General features: G+C 37.0%; 1 protein-coding gene across 2 annotated transcripts in view; it reads right to left on the bottom strand.

The window, feature by feature from the left end:
- Positions 1-16,641, bottom strand: part of PLA2G4A (phospholipase A2 group IVA) — a 140,428-nt gene that overhangs the window by 72,275 nt on the left and 51,512 nt on the right. For both annotated transcript variants that reach the window (XM_036912542.2, XM_057507962.1), the window contains 3 exons: positions 12,261-12,409; positions 11,451-11,564; positions 999-1,036 (listed from right to left, as the gene is read on the bottom strand). In XM_036912542.2, coding sequence (XP_036768437.2) covers positions 999-1,036; positions 11,451-11,564; positions 12,261-12,409 — 301 coding nt within the window. The remainder of the gene's footprint in view (positions 1-998; positions 1,037-11,450; positions 11,565-12,260; positions 12,410-16,641) is intronic.

Here is a 16,641-nt window from a genome sequence, read left to right as displayed (position 1 = left end):
CTTACATTTTTTGATAATTGTGCTCTGTTAAAGCCCATTTCTTTTACATAATATGGTTCTAAGTTTATCAGTGAAGACCATTTCCCATTAAAGCAAATAGCATTACTTTCACAGTCAAACAACAAAAATATTTCTAATCTCATAGCAAAATATACCACTTTCAAGCAACAATCAATATAACACAAAAGAATACAACCCAATAACTTGGACTGTCCATTGATACTCCCTGACATACGCTGAGGGACAGTGGTAACTTACGTAATAATTTACTAAGTCAAATCAACATGTTCTGACGATCCAAATAAGAGAAAGAAATACCTAAACCCAATGTCAACATAACCATCATAAATTATTTGGCAAATCACAAGATATAAGAATGTTACACTAACCTATGTGGTGTATGTATAAATAAAATGTACACTAGTAACTTTGGTAAAATCCACTTCAACAGGAAGTTCAAAGAGATGCAGAGAGACTGAGGAGGTGGGATCTACTGAACTCAACGTTAGATCAGAGACTGGCCAATTCTCAAGGTAGGCCTGACTTCCCAAAGATTGACCATTTGAAAATAAATGATTTTCCGACACTCACTTTGGAGGTCACTTTGAAAGAGCAGCATGTTTCATGCAACTTTACCACTGGTCGTCCTGCTGATCAGTATGAGCAGAAATAAGGTCAATTTTCAGTTTTCCCTCTAGTTTTCTATTTATGTTTACTTTCATGTTTTTTAATATCTATCTCAAGAATGGAAAATAGGCTTCAATAATTGTCTTCATTTCTATGAAAACAGATATATAACTTGAGGGAGGACTCTTTCTATAAGCCCTGTTTCTGACATCTACTATTTAACCACAAAACTACAGGAAAATTAAGCAAAGAATATTTTAAACTTATTTAAAATTAATATTTTACACATTAAATGTAAACCCTTTAACAATTAAAATAGGTCAGTGGATCACTCACAAATGTTTTCCATCCAACAACATAAATGTACTTACCAAACTTCAAGAGACATTTCCAGAATCATTTCAGTGACCTAAAACAGATAACATTAGTCAGGTATATTAGTCACAAAATGGATGTGTGTTACAATAATGCAAACAAAGTGACAATTTTTGAGTGCCAGATTATTTTTAACCTAAAAAAATCCCTAAAAATAACAGTAAAATAGCTCCATGAAGACCCAAAAATAGAGATGTATCCCAATAATTTTTTTTTGGTATTTTTTACAAGCCTCTTTAAAGTCATTTTAGCAAACATAAGAATTCCCTCTACATGGTTGTTTTCCTCCTTTACTAAAATGAAGTAGGGCAGTTCTACAATCATTTTTCATAAAATATAAAAATTTCCTGGGATCGAAAAACTAGGAAGATGTTGTATCTCTTTTTCAGGTGCTATTTCTGGGCCTCAGAATCAGAGGCCAAAGAGGTTAAAGAAAGCCTGGGTGAAAATTCACACATGAGCAGTTGTGACAGGTATGGGCTACAGTAAACTGAAGACAGAATGTTGCTGGGTCCAGGCTTGTACTGCTTGCCACCTGACTTGACAGTAAGTCAAGAGACAAGGTACTGGGACAAAGAAAGTGACTTTATTCAGAAAGACTGAGAAGATGGCAGGCTCATGTTCCAAGGAACCATCTTAACTTAGGGTTGATTTCAAGCTTCTTTTAGATTAGGGAAAGGGGGAGCAGGGAGGGGTTGAGATCAGAAGGTGATGACAGAGCTCAGACATCTGGACATTAGCAAGGATCTGAGCAGGTTGTGAAATTCCTTGTCCTGGATCAACTGACTCCAGTCACTTCATTGACATGGGTCTGGCCATAATGTTCCTATAAGTCCTCGACAATCACGTTGTCATTTTTGTATATACTTCATCTCCTCGAGGGAGGTGAGTTTCAGGTGGGGTTCTGGCTGCATTAAATTAAGTCAAGAGCAAAGTTACTTGTGATGATTAACAAGCCTACATGCAAGGCTGCAGCGCTGAGTAGAAGCTTTTTGACTCAGTTCAGTAGCAAAAGAGACAGATACAATATGAAGGCAGAGATATCAAATTTTTCTGCAAAAATACCTATCCCAGGTGGGCAGGAAGACTCAGGAACTAGCCAACAGTCGTCAGCTCAAGACACATCTGCAAATGGGATGTGGGGCTCAGGTTCTTATTTTTTCAACACTACGTGAGCCAATCAAACTTCTGAGATGACCCCACTCTGCCAGTGGGTCAGTTTTGGTTTAAAGGAAAAGAGAGAGATGGATAGTCACAGAGAAAAAGAGGTATTGAAAGGTGTCTTTCTAAAGACTATAAATCTGTAGTATAGAAAGACCTTCAGAGTACTATCCCTGTCATTAGTTATGAATAATGGAGCCTTAGATTGCTGAGAACCAAATGAGAAAATATTTTGAAGTTTGCTGCATGACTGTAAGATGGTGCCATTATTTTTATTGTATCAGGTACTGTAAGAATATGGTTAGAGCGAACCTGTTCAATACCTTCAAATAGAATAGAATGCTTTTTAAAATGTGAAGAGGATATTTTTAGAACCAACATACAATGCTATAGATTACTGGCTTTGTTTTCTATTTGGTTGTAAAAGATGGAAAAAAAACTAGAAGCAGCTTTCCAAAAGGTTAAAAAAATAAGTTCACAGTTAATTTTCAGTACTGAATCTTAGCAGTAAAGAAAAGGTATTAAAATCATCTGTACAAAAATTTGTCTCTCCCACTAAGCTGTAAGCTCCAACTTATTTAACTCTCTTTTACTACTTCATTGCAATGTATTTCCCATACAACACATAATCAATAAATATGTGTTTGTTTAAGAGAAGAAAAGCAGTGACTCTGTAGCATCTTACTATGCTGATGGACAGTGACTGTAATGGGGTATGTGGTGGGGACTTGATAATAGGGGGGGATGTAGTAACCACAGTGTTGCCCATGTGAAACCTGAGTATAACATTGTATATCAATGATACCTTAATAAAAAAAGTATTCACCCAAAAAGAAAAATATGTGTTTGTTTAATTACTGCACATGTGTGTGTGAGGAGGAACCCGTCAGGCAATCTTTGCTTGTCAAGAAACACCTCCTTGCTAAGAGATAAAATCAAGGGCTGGTCTGATACAGACAGCTCTTCTCAAGTATGGAATTCTATGAAGCTTTATTCATCAAAGCAGCATGCAAATATTATTTTGAAGTTAAAAAAATAATCCACAATCCCTGTACAAATGGAATTACACATGCTCAGATGAATCGTAGTCCAGTTATAAGTCAAAAAGGAGACTGGCTTCCAAAAAATTAATGTAATTGCTGTCTATTGTACCAATGACAGCACTGCTCAGACCACATTCCAGAACATTATGTCTACTCCCATTTCAAATTTTCAAATGGAATCTTTCCCAAAGAGGGCTTTGAAAATATTTTATATTGAAAGAGTAAGAAAATTTAGTAAGAAAAACAAAACATGGGTCAAACACAGTCTGTTTTCTTTTTTTTTTTTTTCAAAAACTAAATACATGAAAGCTGCTATTAAAATGAGACTCAATTTATTGTTTTTTATCTCCAGAGGGCAAAAGCATCATGGGAGAATGGAAATTAAAAGAACGATCTTACAGCTCAACATAGACCTTCTCACAACAAAAAAGATCCAAAGCTGGCATGGGCTTCCTTTTTCCATGTGCCACCTCTTGACAGAAAATGTTCAGGAAAAAGCTGGCTTCCCAATTGGCAGGTCTCTAAGCAATTTATATAGTAAGATATTCAGTTCCTGAATATATCTAATACCTCCCTGTCCCGGTCACTTAACAAATAAAAGGAAAATCAACTGTGTGTTATGGTCACACTGTCTTCTCCCTAAGAATGTCCCTTCTAACTCCAGGCCCAACAGTTCATGGCTAATACATTCACGATCCTGGACAGACTGGGAAGACTCTCTAAATGAAGGCAGGATGAGAGAAGGAAGGACACAGGATGTTTCTGCCACTTGGAGAAGAACAGGATGTATTGGTCATGGTTCTTGTCACATGGATGGTGTTCCACAGGTTGCCCAAGTAGATCACCCACAATCAGGAAGAAACTGAAACTCTTCCCCTTGATGCACTGTGTTCAGACATGCTATGAAGACTGACATTTACCATCTCTCAGTGCCTTTTACCTGGTACATGTCACTCAGCTAAAATAGCCACAAAAATATGTACTTCCTGTGTGAGACATTAAACAATTATTGTAAACTCCTTCCCACGCTTGGCCTAACACGGCTCTGCACTGTGTTCTTTCACATTGCTGGCATCATCAAGGCAAGTAGAAGGAAAGTTGACTAAATCTCTCCAGCTCTCCCCAGCCACATAATTCTTAGCCAAGAGCCAGACAAATAAGAACACCACTGAATTATAAATGTAAGCAGCAGATTGCACTCCTTGTATTTTCTTGTGGAAAACAATAATCTCACCTTTGCATTCCAGAGGAAAGCATTTTAGATGCCTGTGATGGGAGATTTCTTTGGGAGAGGGGGAAGGGAACTAGAGAAGTGACACTATATAAAAAGCCATTTCAGATTTATCATTTTAAAAGTATCTAACCCACTAATTATCTTGTAAACTTCTCAACATTGTTTTGAAATAATAAAGCTAATTCAACACGAGTGCCTGGCATTAAGGGGGCCTTTTAAAATTATTATTACAAAAAGATGCACAGAGTCAAATAATTTTAACTTGAGACTCTATCCTATTAGTAAAGAGCTCTTCGAAATGCCATGCCTTCTCATATTAATATATTCCACTATTCACAACCCTTCCTTTCAGTAAAACGTTACTTTGAATCTGTTTCTCCCCTAGTCAACTGACTTCTTTTTTCATCAGTATAAACAAAGAGCAGCTAATCATTGCGTTGATTTAACAGTCATTTACATCTTTCAAGAGAACTGCACAATATTTCCTGCTTTATTTACCTGACCTGGGCCAGATAAAAAACAAAATCATATTTAAAAAATAAGAGTCACTTTTACTAAGAATCATGTTTTCCATACACTGTAACTCCCGCCTGTGAAAAAGGCACCCAGTGTGGGCTCCAACAAGAGGCAACTCAAGTGCAGAGAGGAAATTATAACCCTGACAATACAAGCGAGGTCACATCTAAATAAATTTTGCACATTTTAAATAAAATTGAATGAGACACTGCTAAAATAATTTTCCACAATACATTTTTTTTGATAACAGTAAAAACTAATATTTATCTTTGAGATATAATTGATATATACATTATGTAAGTTCCAGTCATGTAACACAATGATTTGACATTTGTTTATTATGTGTAAGGCTAGTTAACATTCACGATTTCTTAATAAAATAAAATTAGCAAAAATCTGCGACCTTTTCGTTTTGCTGCTAAGTGCAGCCTGGTGACTAGAGTCAGTGATTCTGTGCTGTCTTTCTATGTTGACAGATAATAACTGCAAGAGTTGGGGTGAGGATTTAATAACGGGTGTATTTACTACCAGGAATCATATAATCCATTACCGAAAAATTCAGGATAATTGTGCCCCTCAAAATATCCCAGTGTTAAAAGATAGAGTTCAAACAGAGGTCAAGTAATTCCCGGCAGTAAGAGAGAATGCATTATATTTGAACTGAAGGGCATTTTACGTGGAGATTGGAATTTCTGAAAGAGCTGTATAATCATTAGCTGTCATACAATAAACCAGATTTTCTAGAGCACTACTACTGAACCAAAATACTATGTATAGTTTTTCTCTTTTCTCAACTTCATTTACTTTCATTATGCCTCTCTGAGCGCTTCCCAGGTTTTCTGTATTTCCCATAAGTGAATTCATTTGTCCATTCATCCAAAAATGATTCAAGTGCCTAACGTGTGTCAGGGTGATATGCAAAGGTAAATAAGCTGAACACGTTCTACTCTTTGATGGGACTTAGGTCTATTAGAGGACCCCAACAACACAGAGCATTCTAAAATGCCCTTCAGTTCAAAAGTTATGAATTACAGAAGTATCAAAAAACACTCACTTCAGTTTCCATTGCTAATATAATGCATTCTCTCTTACTGCCAGGAATTACTTGACCTCTGTCTGAACTCAATCTTGCATCCATCTGACGGCGTTCACATCTTAGCCAAACATCTCCTAAATAGCTCACAAAATTATATAGTTCTCTTTTCTTCCCTCCAAACTTTGCTTTATCTCATTCACTTAGCTGAATTGCGGTCTTGGTCTATACATACTGAAACAGTTTTCCAATTAATCATCCTAATACTAAGTCAACATTCTGAATTCACCATCAAAACACCTCCTTTTTTTTTAAGCTTTGCCACTCTCTCTTCTATAGAATTCATTCGCTTTCATGTTGCAATCATGAACAAGCAGTAGTCAGAGAGCACTTGGACAAAACTGGGTACCCCAAAAGCCACAATATATGGCTATTTTTAGACAACAGTACTAACTTCTAAGTAAAGATGGCAAATTACATCGAGCAATATAAACACAGAAGTTACCTTCCTCAAACTACCGGCCCAAAACACCTAATCTCATCTAGAACATAAAGAAGTGAAATCTTTCTGTCTCACTTCAAAACCTTAGCATTTTCATGATTCTCTTGAAGTAGGCTACTTTGCTTACACAAAATACACTAAATTGTGAAGAAACTATATCTTTCCACTTTAAAATGGGATACTATAAACCAAGACCACACTTGAGTATATTCACTAATGAGTAAAGAGAGCATTTTCTAACTGTGTTGCACTGAATGATCACTAAATTTATAGGCTCTTACCCTATATATAAATACGTTCATTTTAGTCACTTAAGTTCAAACAAGTAAGGGACCTTAATAATTGAGGCAGTTTCATGAAACACATGACAAATAGTTAAAGCTGGCCAGTTACCATTAAAATGAGGATATCTAATACTTACTTAGGACCTACCAGGCTAGGCACTATTCTAAAACTCTCCATGTAACTCATTCCACCCTAACCACCATCCTATTAGGTAGATACTAGATACAATCTTGTTTTACAGATGAGGATGCACGGAAAGGGAAAAACAGTAACTTGTCCAACATCACACAGTGAGCAGATAACTCCAGCCTAGGTGATAGCTGTCGGACCCCAAGCCTGGGGTGGAAAGCATCAGGTCCTCCCAATTTCTGTCCAATGACAACTCTGAGGCTCTCAACACTTTCGGCTCCAACAAACACAGCCTAACCCAGATCTTATAAATGCTAGCTGGAAAGCAACAACTGTCGACCCAGGTCCTGAGACACTTTCTCCTCAAAAAAAAATAAAGTTCTAAAATTGACTTGAGCGGTAAATCATGATCTCAGGAAGAGCTGGAACCACTGTGAAGTCCTGCTTCCCAACTTTCACCAATCCTCACTGCTACTAAGCAGTCCTCCCATTCAACTCTGATTGACACCTTAAAGTTGTTGCTACACTTACTTCCTCAAGTCACGCTGTGCTCCTCTTACCAGCACATTCCACAGGAGTAGTCTGCTAACACTGCCTCACCCTTTTGGTTTTCAAAGTCAAACATTTTCTGTATCTTACCTACTAGTTTTTGGCTTGCTAATGATTTTGAATACCTGGTCAAACCTTTCCATGGCTCACTACTGCCAGTAAGATAACATCCAAATTCCAACATCTCCAGCTCGAGCCCTGATAAGGTCTGATCCCACTGTACCTGTTCTTCCTTCACGCACGAATGCTCTGCTCCCCTCACACTTGTCTAGACACTGTTTCCTGGACGTGCTTGCCCTTTCTAGTCCCATGACTGTGAGCAATGGCTCAGGCTGTTTTCTCCACCAGAAGGGCTTTTCACCCCATTTAGTGATCCAACCACATCCTTCCTTACAGGACAAGCCTAAGCCATTGCTATCTCCTGTAACCCATAGTGGTCCACTGTCATCCACCCCCCTCTGCCTCTCTGTCCCTCTCTACATCTCCTACCACTCTCTGGACTACTCTTTCTCTGTGTTGCTGTCATACTCTCCTCCTTGCTATTTGCCCGTCATCTAGAATATTGCCTAGAACATACTAAGTGCTTAATAAATAACTCCTAAATAAGTAAACTGATGAATAGATGCCTAATGATAATGCTTATTCTGTTACATGACCGTCTCCTCCTTTCCAAACAGATAATTAGTTTTTTGAAAATGGAGCTTTTGCTAACTTTGTTACTATTTAGCCAAGTTTTAAGTGCATAATAAAAGCTCAAATTCTCATATTAAACAATACTCTATTGACAGATCAGTATTTAAAAATTTTATAATAAAGATTCTTAGTATTGTGTTATTATTTTATGTCCATATCTGTAAAATGGGAAGAATCGTAAGCTCTGGGGTGAAATAATCAAATGCAAAATAAAGTATTCTTTCTAGATAAAAAAGTTTTATAAATTGGAAAGGATCTTAGAAATAAGTTTATCGAAACCTTCATTTTAGAGATAAAGAAAAGAAGATCCAGAGAGAAGCACTGGCAGCTCAAACACTCTAGAAGTTAGTGACAGAGACAAAAGAGTCCGGGTCTCCCAACCCCCCTTCCCACCCTGAGTGGGTAGGGCAGGCCCTTGGAGACCGGCAGTGTCCATTTGGAGGCTCCTGTTCTCTCTCCTGGCCTGGCCACAGAAATCACTCTATGTTGACTCAGTATTAACTTTTGGACGACAAAATTTTGAAGAAGGTTTTGCTAATAATATCTTGGCTTGAAGCGTGTGTTCTCCATTTGCCAATTCCAAGTGCCCTTTTTCTATACCAGATCATCATCAATCATCTTCAAGAATTGTTTAAAGAAGATCACCCTCCTCTGAAGAATGGGGATTCAGAAATAAGGAGAGGCTTGTGGCTTCGCATTTACCTCCCTCCCCACTACCATCTCAGGTCATCAACTCAAAGAATTGTCTTCAGATGAAAACTGCAAAGAACTCTTGAGAACAGAGTAGTGAAAAAAAGCTGTTTGGCCAACTGCTTTCTCAGGGACCCTAAAGAAAACAACTATGTAAGGGACTTAAAATTCAGGCCTGTAGAAAGCCTTTTCTAGAACCCAGAAGTTATACACCTAATCATAGGAAATGACAGGAGGAGAGGAAATGCATTTTCCCTGTAATATCTTCTCTCATAATCAGTCTTTCTGTCATAGACTGGAGAGCAGAAAAATAGATTATACTTTGGAAAGGCCAGAACATGCTTACAAAACCCTCAACAAACATTTATAGAGAACGGATCCTAGCAACATACATACGTAAGGTCTGCAGATGTTAGCCTTTGACCACCTCTAAACTATTTGCCCCACTCTGCACCCACATGTACCTGCCAAGCTGTGTAACTTGCCATGCCCCAACCTGCTTGCAGTTTCTTCGGCCTAAAATGTTCGTAACTGCTTCTCTGCCTGCTGAAATTCTACTCTTTTCTCAAAGTATAATAACCACAACAAGATCAAAAGCAACAAACATTTACAGAGTGCTTAGTATGTGCCAGGCACTATATGTTCTGAGCACTATATATATGTATGGATACATGCATGTTTGTATAGTTTTTATTTATTTATCTATTATCAATTATCATTATATATTTAGTATGTAATAAATTAAATAATATATAAATGAAGTAATAGATTATCTATATTTGATACAATGAATCATATGAAATTATAATTAAATTATATCTAAGTATTTAAATATATTTATATATAGTATACATTATATTACATATTATTATATGGACATGCTTTATATGAATGAAATTAACTTGTTTAATCAAATGACTCTCCTATGAGCTGTTATGTCCACTTTCAAATGAGTAAATTGAGGCACAGAGGAGCTAAGTGATTTCCCCAGGATGAAACAGATGGTAAGGGACAGAGCTGGGATTTAAACACCAGCCTGGCTTCAAATGCCAAGCAGTTAACCACTATGTTCACTGTTCAACCTGTTCAAAACCACCTGCTGACATGCAGTCATCCCTAGCCTCCTTTCATAAGACAGTCTTTCTTTATTCAATCTTCTCAGTATATTTTGTGCACACCTCATTGATATTTATCTCACCGCATGATGGTTTATTTTTATCACATGCATGTATCCTCCTGCCTACCACCCATTCCAAACCCTACCTTACCTCTATACAGAGGTAACTGAGGGAAGAACTTCCTTTATCTTATTCTTCTTTACATTCCTAACATAAAACACTATAGCTGGTACACAGATGACTTCAATAAATGTTTGCAGAAAGAAAGAATGAAATAAGCTTAAAAGAGGCCAACAGAAACATGGGCAGTATATCATTTGGCACTGGGTGTAAGATATACAGAAGACACGCTTCCTGGAGCAGCTGGAAGGATCAGCAGGGAATGTGTGACCAGAGATTCCTCAGGGCACTCTGACTGTGTGACTTGATCAGGTAGCCCTTCAGGCTTAAGTTGGTTTCTAAGTATAGGTATACATTCATTCAGTAAATATAAACTATATATTAACTCTGTAATTAGGCATATTCCATTTTCCTGAACTATAGGATTTTAGTTTAGGGGTTGGTGGGGGGATGGAAAATTGAACAGTTTAATGATCCAGTCCCAATGAATACTACAGATAATTACCATGGGGTTCAGAGGAGGAAGAGGTCACTTGGGATGGTAATGGTTAGGAAAAGAAATGAGAGTTAAGGGATTGGCAGGTTTGGGTGAGGGGAAGGATTTGAAAAATCATTCCAAAGATCAGCAAAACCACAGAGCCTCTCCCACAACAAAATTAGTACATTAACCAACCTTCAGCATACTGGGTCTACCAGTTGTCTCCATTTCTCACTGTAAACTATTCAATTAGTTTTGTATGAAATTCAAAATCCAATGTTTGCTCTGTATAAATTTTTTTTCTGGGGTTTTATTATTCCTAAATAAATTGTTGAAATTTCAGAAATGCAACAAACCTACAAATATAAAGATAACAGTGACCTCAAGACCATTCCTCTTGACCTTCTACTGATTCAATTATTTGAGGATTATTGGAGACAGAAACAGTCTTCCACAGAGGCTCAAGTTATTATTAATCAAGAAATTTTGAAATAGTTTGGATTCCCAACAGTTTTGAGTTCACTCACTCATTCTAACTCTCTCTCTGTGCCATTCTTCTCAGATTTTACCTCCCTTCATCCTCCCCAACATTCTGTGTTAGAATTGCCAGTGGAGTTCAAAGCCATTGCTTAAACCCAGTGCTATGATTTGGAACAATAAATGAGATTAATGCCTCTGTAGTATGTAGTGTCATTAACTTAACCAAAGTTTATAGATATCAGAATAGTAAAAGATTTGACCAAATAGTAGAAGGGAAAAGAAAATTTTCTCTTTAAAGAACAAAACATTCTAATAAATAAATAAATAAAATTTCCAAATATTACACCAAACTTTCCAGAATAAATATATTTTATCTGACATAAGGTTGAAAAATTACTACTCTGTTGTGTTGCTTACCTGGTTGAAAATAAAAGGAACCTCTTTCTTCTCTCCCACTTTCATAGAAGATATGGGAAATGTTGCAGTCCCTAGAGTTTCATCCATGATATAATTGGCATCCATTAATGTGATCTGTAGAGAGTGAAAGGTGGAGCACAAATACAAAATTTCCCTTAGATCTTTAGCCATTATATCTAAAATCTCTGCCACATTTTAAAAATGAAAGTTCTCAAATGATCTATAACAGTCGTTTGAGATCCTCAGTAGTCAACTGATAGAAATACTTGGTCTTTTCTTCCTGAATACGTTTGCTACTAATACAATAATTAATTTTTCATTTTCCTCATTGACCTACTCATTATCCTGTTCCCCAAAATGGAAAATTGCCTCTCAGGGGAAATGCCACTTTGGAATATGAGAAATAATGTAGAAAATGCATGCAGTTATTTTGGGAAAGATCTATTTTAACTTGAATTATTTTAACTTTTCATTAAAAACTTTTAAGTTAAAAAAGTTAACTGATTTTAAAGTGATATTCTATTGACAATCTTTTTATGCTGTTGTACTTGGATCCTCCTCTCAAGGGAAAATATGTTTCCTTGAAAGCACCTGAGGAAGATAAAAGATTCCTCCCTAACTAACTTCTAGATTTCCCATTGGATGCTCACATAACATGATGTGTGCACCATCTAGAAACTGACCTACCCCCTATGCAGCTGGGCTCCAGCTACACCTCAATGAGGAGAAAGACGGCAGTAAGGGGACAAACTCAAGCATCAACTTCAGCATAAATGAAAACCACGAACTGTCCTGAAAGAATTCAATTACCTCCAAAATGTTTTCCTGATTAGGATCCAAAATAAATTCAAAAGTTTCATTCCACACAGGGTTTATGTCATTATTGAAGTGTCTTGTTCTCTTCCTGCTGTCAGGGGTTGAAGAGATGAAAAGTTCCACGTAGGGATCTGGAGTGTCAACTACACACAGTAAACACAGACAGTGAGAAGGAGACAAAAATGTGATTCCTAATTCCTAAATTGTTATTGATACATGCTGTGAGGTTATTTTCAATGAATCTACAATAACATATTCTAAACGTCTGAGACAATATATAATAGAAGAACACTGTAGGTTTTGTACTTTTTATATTACATCTCTTCCCTTCATAACAGTTTTGTGAGGAGGAAGCATTTATTAGGTGATTTATTCAGAATTCCTCTGTCCACCTAGGGGGCATGTTCACTGAAGTTAACATCTCAATCCCACTACTAGACAATGATAGCAATCTTACCCAGCTAAGTATGATATATCCTTCACACTGGGCCATGATGGTAACAAGATCATAGGTTCAGAATCATGATGCTTGTCTACATTAGAAAAATTATCCTAATTATTTGTCAAACAAAATAATTAAAGTCAGTGTGAGATAAATGTTTTGTAGTTATAGGATTGCCTTGGATGGTTGTATAGGTTGTGCACTGAGCAAATCTAAGGGATTGCATTTATATTAGTAGTCAACATATATTTCAGTATTCATTATGTCAGTATTCAATCAGGTGGAGTGGGTGTCTCAAGGAAGTGACAGCTTTATCTATTGCACATAAAAGCCTGCTTGAGTCAGGACATAATATGTGTGCCATTTTAAATAGAAAGAAATAACTGTAATTAAGGGAACTATTTTAATTTCCTCCCATTATATATGTACTTAACAATGAGGTAATTGACCCTGAACAATGGAAATGCTGATCACTCTCTTTAGTGCTTCTATGGAACTCTTCATCCTCTTACAACATCACACATACTATATTTTATGGATAAAATTAGACATCTATCTGTCTTTTCCTATAAAACTATCAACAACTAGAGGGCAGGGACCAAGTCTTCCTGATTTTCATATCTTCAGAACCTACAAATACCACAATATTTAAGGTCTCCTAACATTTGGACTCTACTTTTCTCTTTAACACACTCTTTCCTATGTGGTCATGTTAATTCATAACCACAAAAACTAATAAGTAACGACTGCTGGAATCTTTGTTAAGCACCTTACATACATTAGTCTCATTCATATCTCACAGCAGCATTATAACGTAAATACTTAGTTATCAGGGCTGAGGCAACAGGTATTGAGAGATGTTGCACAATCTGTCCAGTATTCCACAGTTGCTAGGTATAGGAGCAAGATCTGACTGCAGCATTTATTCTCTTAATGCCATCATGTTCCTAAGTGTGAAGATGAGATCATAGATATGGGTTACTATGGGAAAAGGATCTGGACTTAGAGTTTTTGGAGAAGAGGAGGGAGGGAAGAAGGGAAAGATAAACAAAGTGGTACAGAGGTCCACAAAAAAAGATACAAAAATGAAAAAGCAAAAATAATTGTTCTGAAATGACTGGGTTTCAAAGAAAACTTTTTTTTAGATATACTTTGTCCCTCAACAATAAGTTACAGTCATCAAATAATGTAATTGGCACCCTTCACTTAATTTTGAAATAGTACTCATAGTTCTATGCAGTCAGCAGATATTTTTAAGGGGGCTTTTTTACTATAAAGTGGGAAGATCTGCAAATGGGATATAAGCATTTGGAACTATCTTTTATTTAATTTTCCTGCTTGGAGCTGATGCATCATTGATCAAGGGCAGCTGAGTCTCAAAAGTAAGAGTACAATGTAAATGTCTAGGGTTCTGGCTAAAATCACAGACCCCAGACCCTCAACCCATGAGACCATAAATCAGGACATCTGTAGTGGGTCTAAGGATCTGTATCTTAAAATAAGTATTTCAGCTGATACTATTGTAGGTCAACTTCTGTTCAAACTTTTGATATCCTGTTTTAGCGAAAAGTAAATGGGTAGTCATTGCAATGTTTATTTATTAATTTATATTTATTTTTACTGATATATAATTGACATATAACGTTATGTCAGGGTAAGGTATATAATGTGTTGGTTTGATACATTTACATACTGCAATTTCTAACTCAGTGCCTACATCTCTTGAACAGGACCCTGGAAGACAAACTAGAAAACAGAAAGACAAACAGGAAGGATGGCCAGGGGAAAGGGACCAAAGAAGGCACATGGTCCACGGTGACACTACCCACCTCTTCAACCAGGTGATTGTTCTTTTTCCTTAACCACATTACTGCCATGCTTTCAGGGCTCAGAATTGCAAACCAGAAATAAAACTACCTGTTTAGAATAGTGGGTGGTAGATTATAAAGAAAAATATTTTTTCCTCTTAAATAGAAGTAAATACGTGCATTGAAGAAGAATATTCACTTGGCACTTCCCACTAAATGCACAAAAATGTAGCCCTTCATCATCCCATAGGGGTGGTTCTTTCTCATAAGGCTAATGCTCTTTTTTAAGTGTGTGGGAAGGGGAAGGCATACAGATGGTAAACATCATCCATTCATCCAAGAAGTATTTGAGTGCCTACTATATGCCAGGAACTGCCCATCAAGAAACAGTTTGGCTTTGATAGGGCTCCAAATAAGAAAGTGCAGATTTGAACTACGGAAATGAATCAAATGCTAAGCTCATTTTAGAGGCAAGGTTACCTGGGAGACAAGCAGATATACTTCACCGTGGACTAGTTCAGTCACCCAGAGTATTACACACAAAGTCAAAATGTAGGTGGGAAAATTGCCTTTTGAGATAAACTTCACTGGAATCTTGGAAAAAGAGGAGGGAGAGGTTTTCTTGGGCTGAATGAGAAAGAGAAAGCAGAAAGTGAAATTTCTGGGGAGAAACCGGATGGGAAAAGAATGCAGCAAATGGAAGTGGCATAAGCCAGCCAGGGACGTAGCCATCGTCTCAGCCATACTGGACTCTCCATGGGTCATATGCTTTAACAAGTCCTAACTCTGACAAAACAATAGAGAAAATGTCATACAAAATGGCAACACGACACCTATCTGTCAAAACATCAATAGACCTTTTTTTTAAAACTGGCATGGAGACCAAAGCTGTCACTTTGAAATCTTGTTATTTTTACTTTAAAATAAGGTTGATATTCTAAAATTTGGGTCAAGCATGGTAGTTTTTCTAGTTTCTTCTCTGCCTTCATGAGCAAGAGACTTCAAAGATGTCAAAGGGTGCTGGGCAGCGGAAAAGCATGACAGCTGCAAACGGTGATATTACAATCTGTATCATTGATCTTCGCAAGCTAGGAAACATCTGTGGCCGTGGTAGACACTGGAGGGTGAAAAGAAGTTTTGAGAGGCTAGCTTAAAATTGGATTATGGTAATCAGATAGCTCGGCTCACTTTCATTACGTAATGTATATTCTTCATTGGCATGCTAGCACTTGGAAGCTTTGAAATGGGAAAGCCATCCATTTCCACAGCAAAACAGTCCAATGCTCTAGAAATATTCCTAGAGATGCATTAAGCGGGGAAAAAAGAATGTCAAATGTAGAAAAAGAAATGCTGTTTTTTCCTTGCGTATATTTATTTCATGGCTCCGTGAATTCATGCCTGTAGGGTAATTGGTGTTGAGTCATTGATTCAGCTTCACCTTGATTAGTTCCAGCCACACGGGTAGTAAAGGTGTAATGTGTGGGCAAAGATTGTGTTATATCTCGTCCTTTTATCTAAAGTTTGACAAATAAAAATGTTGGGTTGTGGGGCACAGATCTTCTTTGTTCCCATGAAGATGGCATGAAAATACATGCACCAGAAATAGCTTTAGATTCTGAGGCTGTAAAACTCATAAACTTCAGTAGTTTAAGGAGCACCTGCCTAAATTAATAACAGCTCCATCTATCATTTCAGCTTTGTCTGAGCATTAAGGGATTCATGATAGGAGCTGATGGCAGCTTCTAAAGTCCAGGTTCAATTTTCAGAGTTCTCCATTTGCTTGCTCATATCCACTTCACTCTGTAGCAACTTAAACCCTTTGCTTCAAATAAAGATGACCCATAATTCTTGTGATAAACAGCAAAAAATACCCAGAAGAAAAAGGCCTGGCCAATTCACAGTCAAAACATCACTCTAAATAGCTATGATCTGCTGACAAGAGATGAAAGCAGTGTTTCTCAAAATGTAGTCCACTAAAGTATCTTCATGGAGTTATTTGGAGCATGAAAAATGAAGTGTTTAAAGTCTTCAGCGTTTTCAGTGTGGGCTTGGAAATCTGCATATTTAACAACTTGACCAGGTGATTCTTTGGCACACAAGTTTGAAAAATGGTGTTTAAAGTGTA

This window comes from Manis pentadactyla, chromosome 9 (genome assembly GCF_030020395.1).
Source record: "Manis pentadactyla isolate mManPen7 chromosome 9, mManPen7.hap1, whole genome shotgun sequence".
NCBI classification, from domain to species: Eukaryota; Metazoa; Chordata; class Mammalia; order Pholidota; family Manidae; genus Manis; species Manis pentadactyla.
Note: the sequence above shows the minus strand (reverse complement) of the source record. Positions and strands in the feature narration are given on the sequence as shown.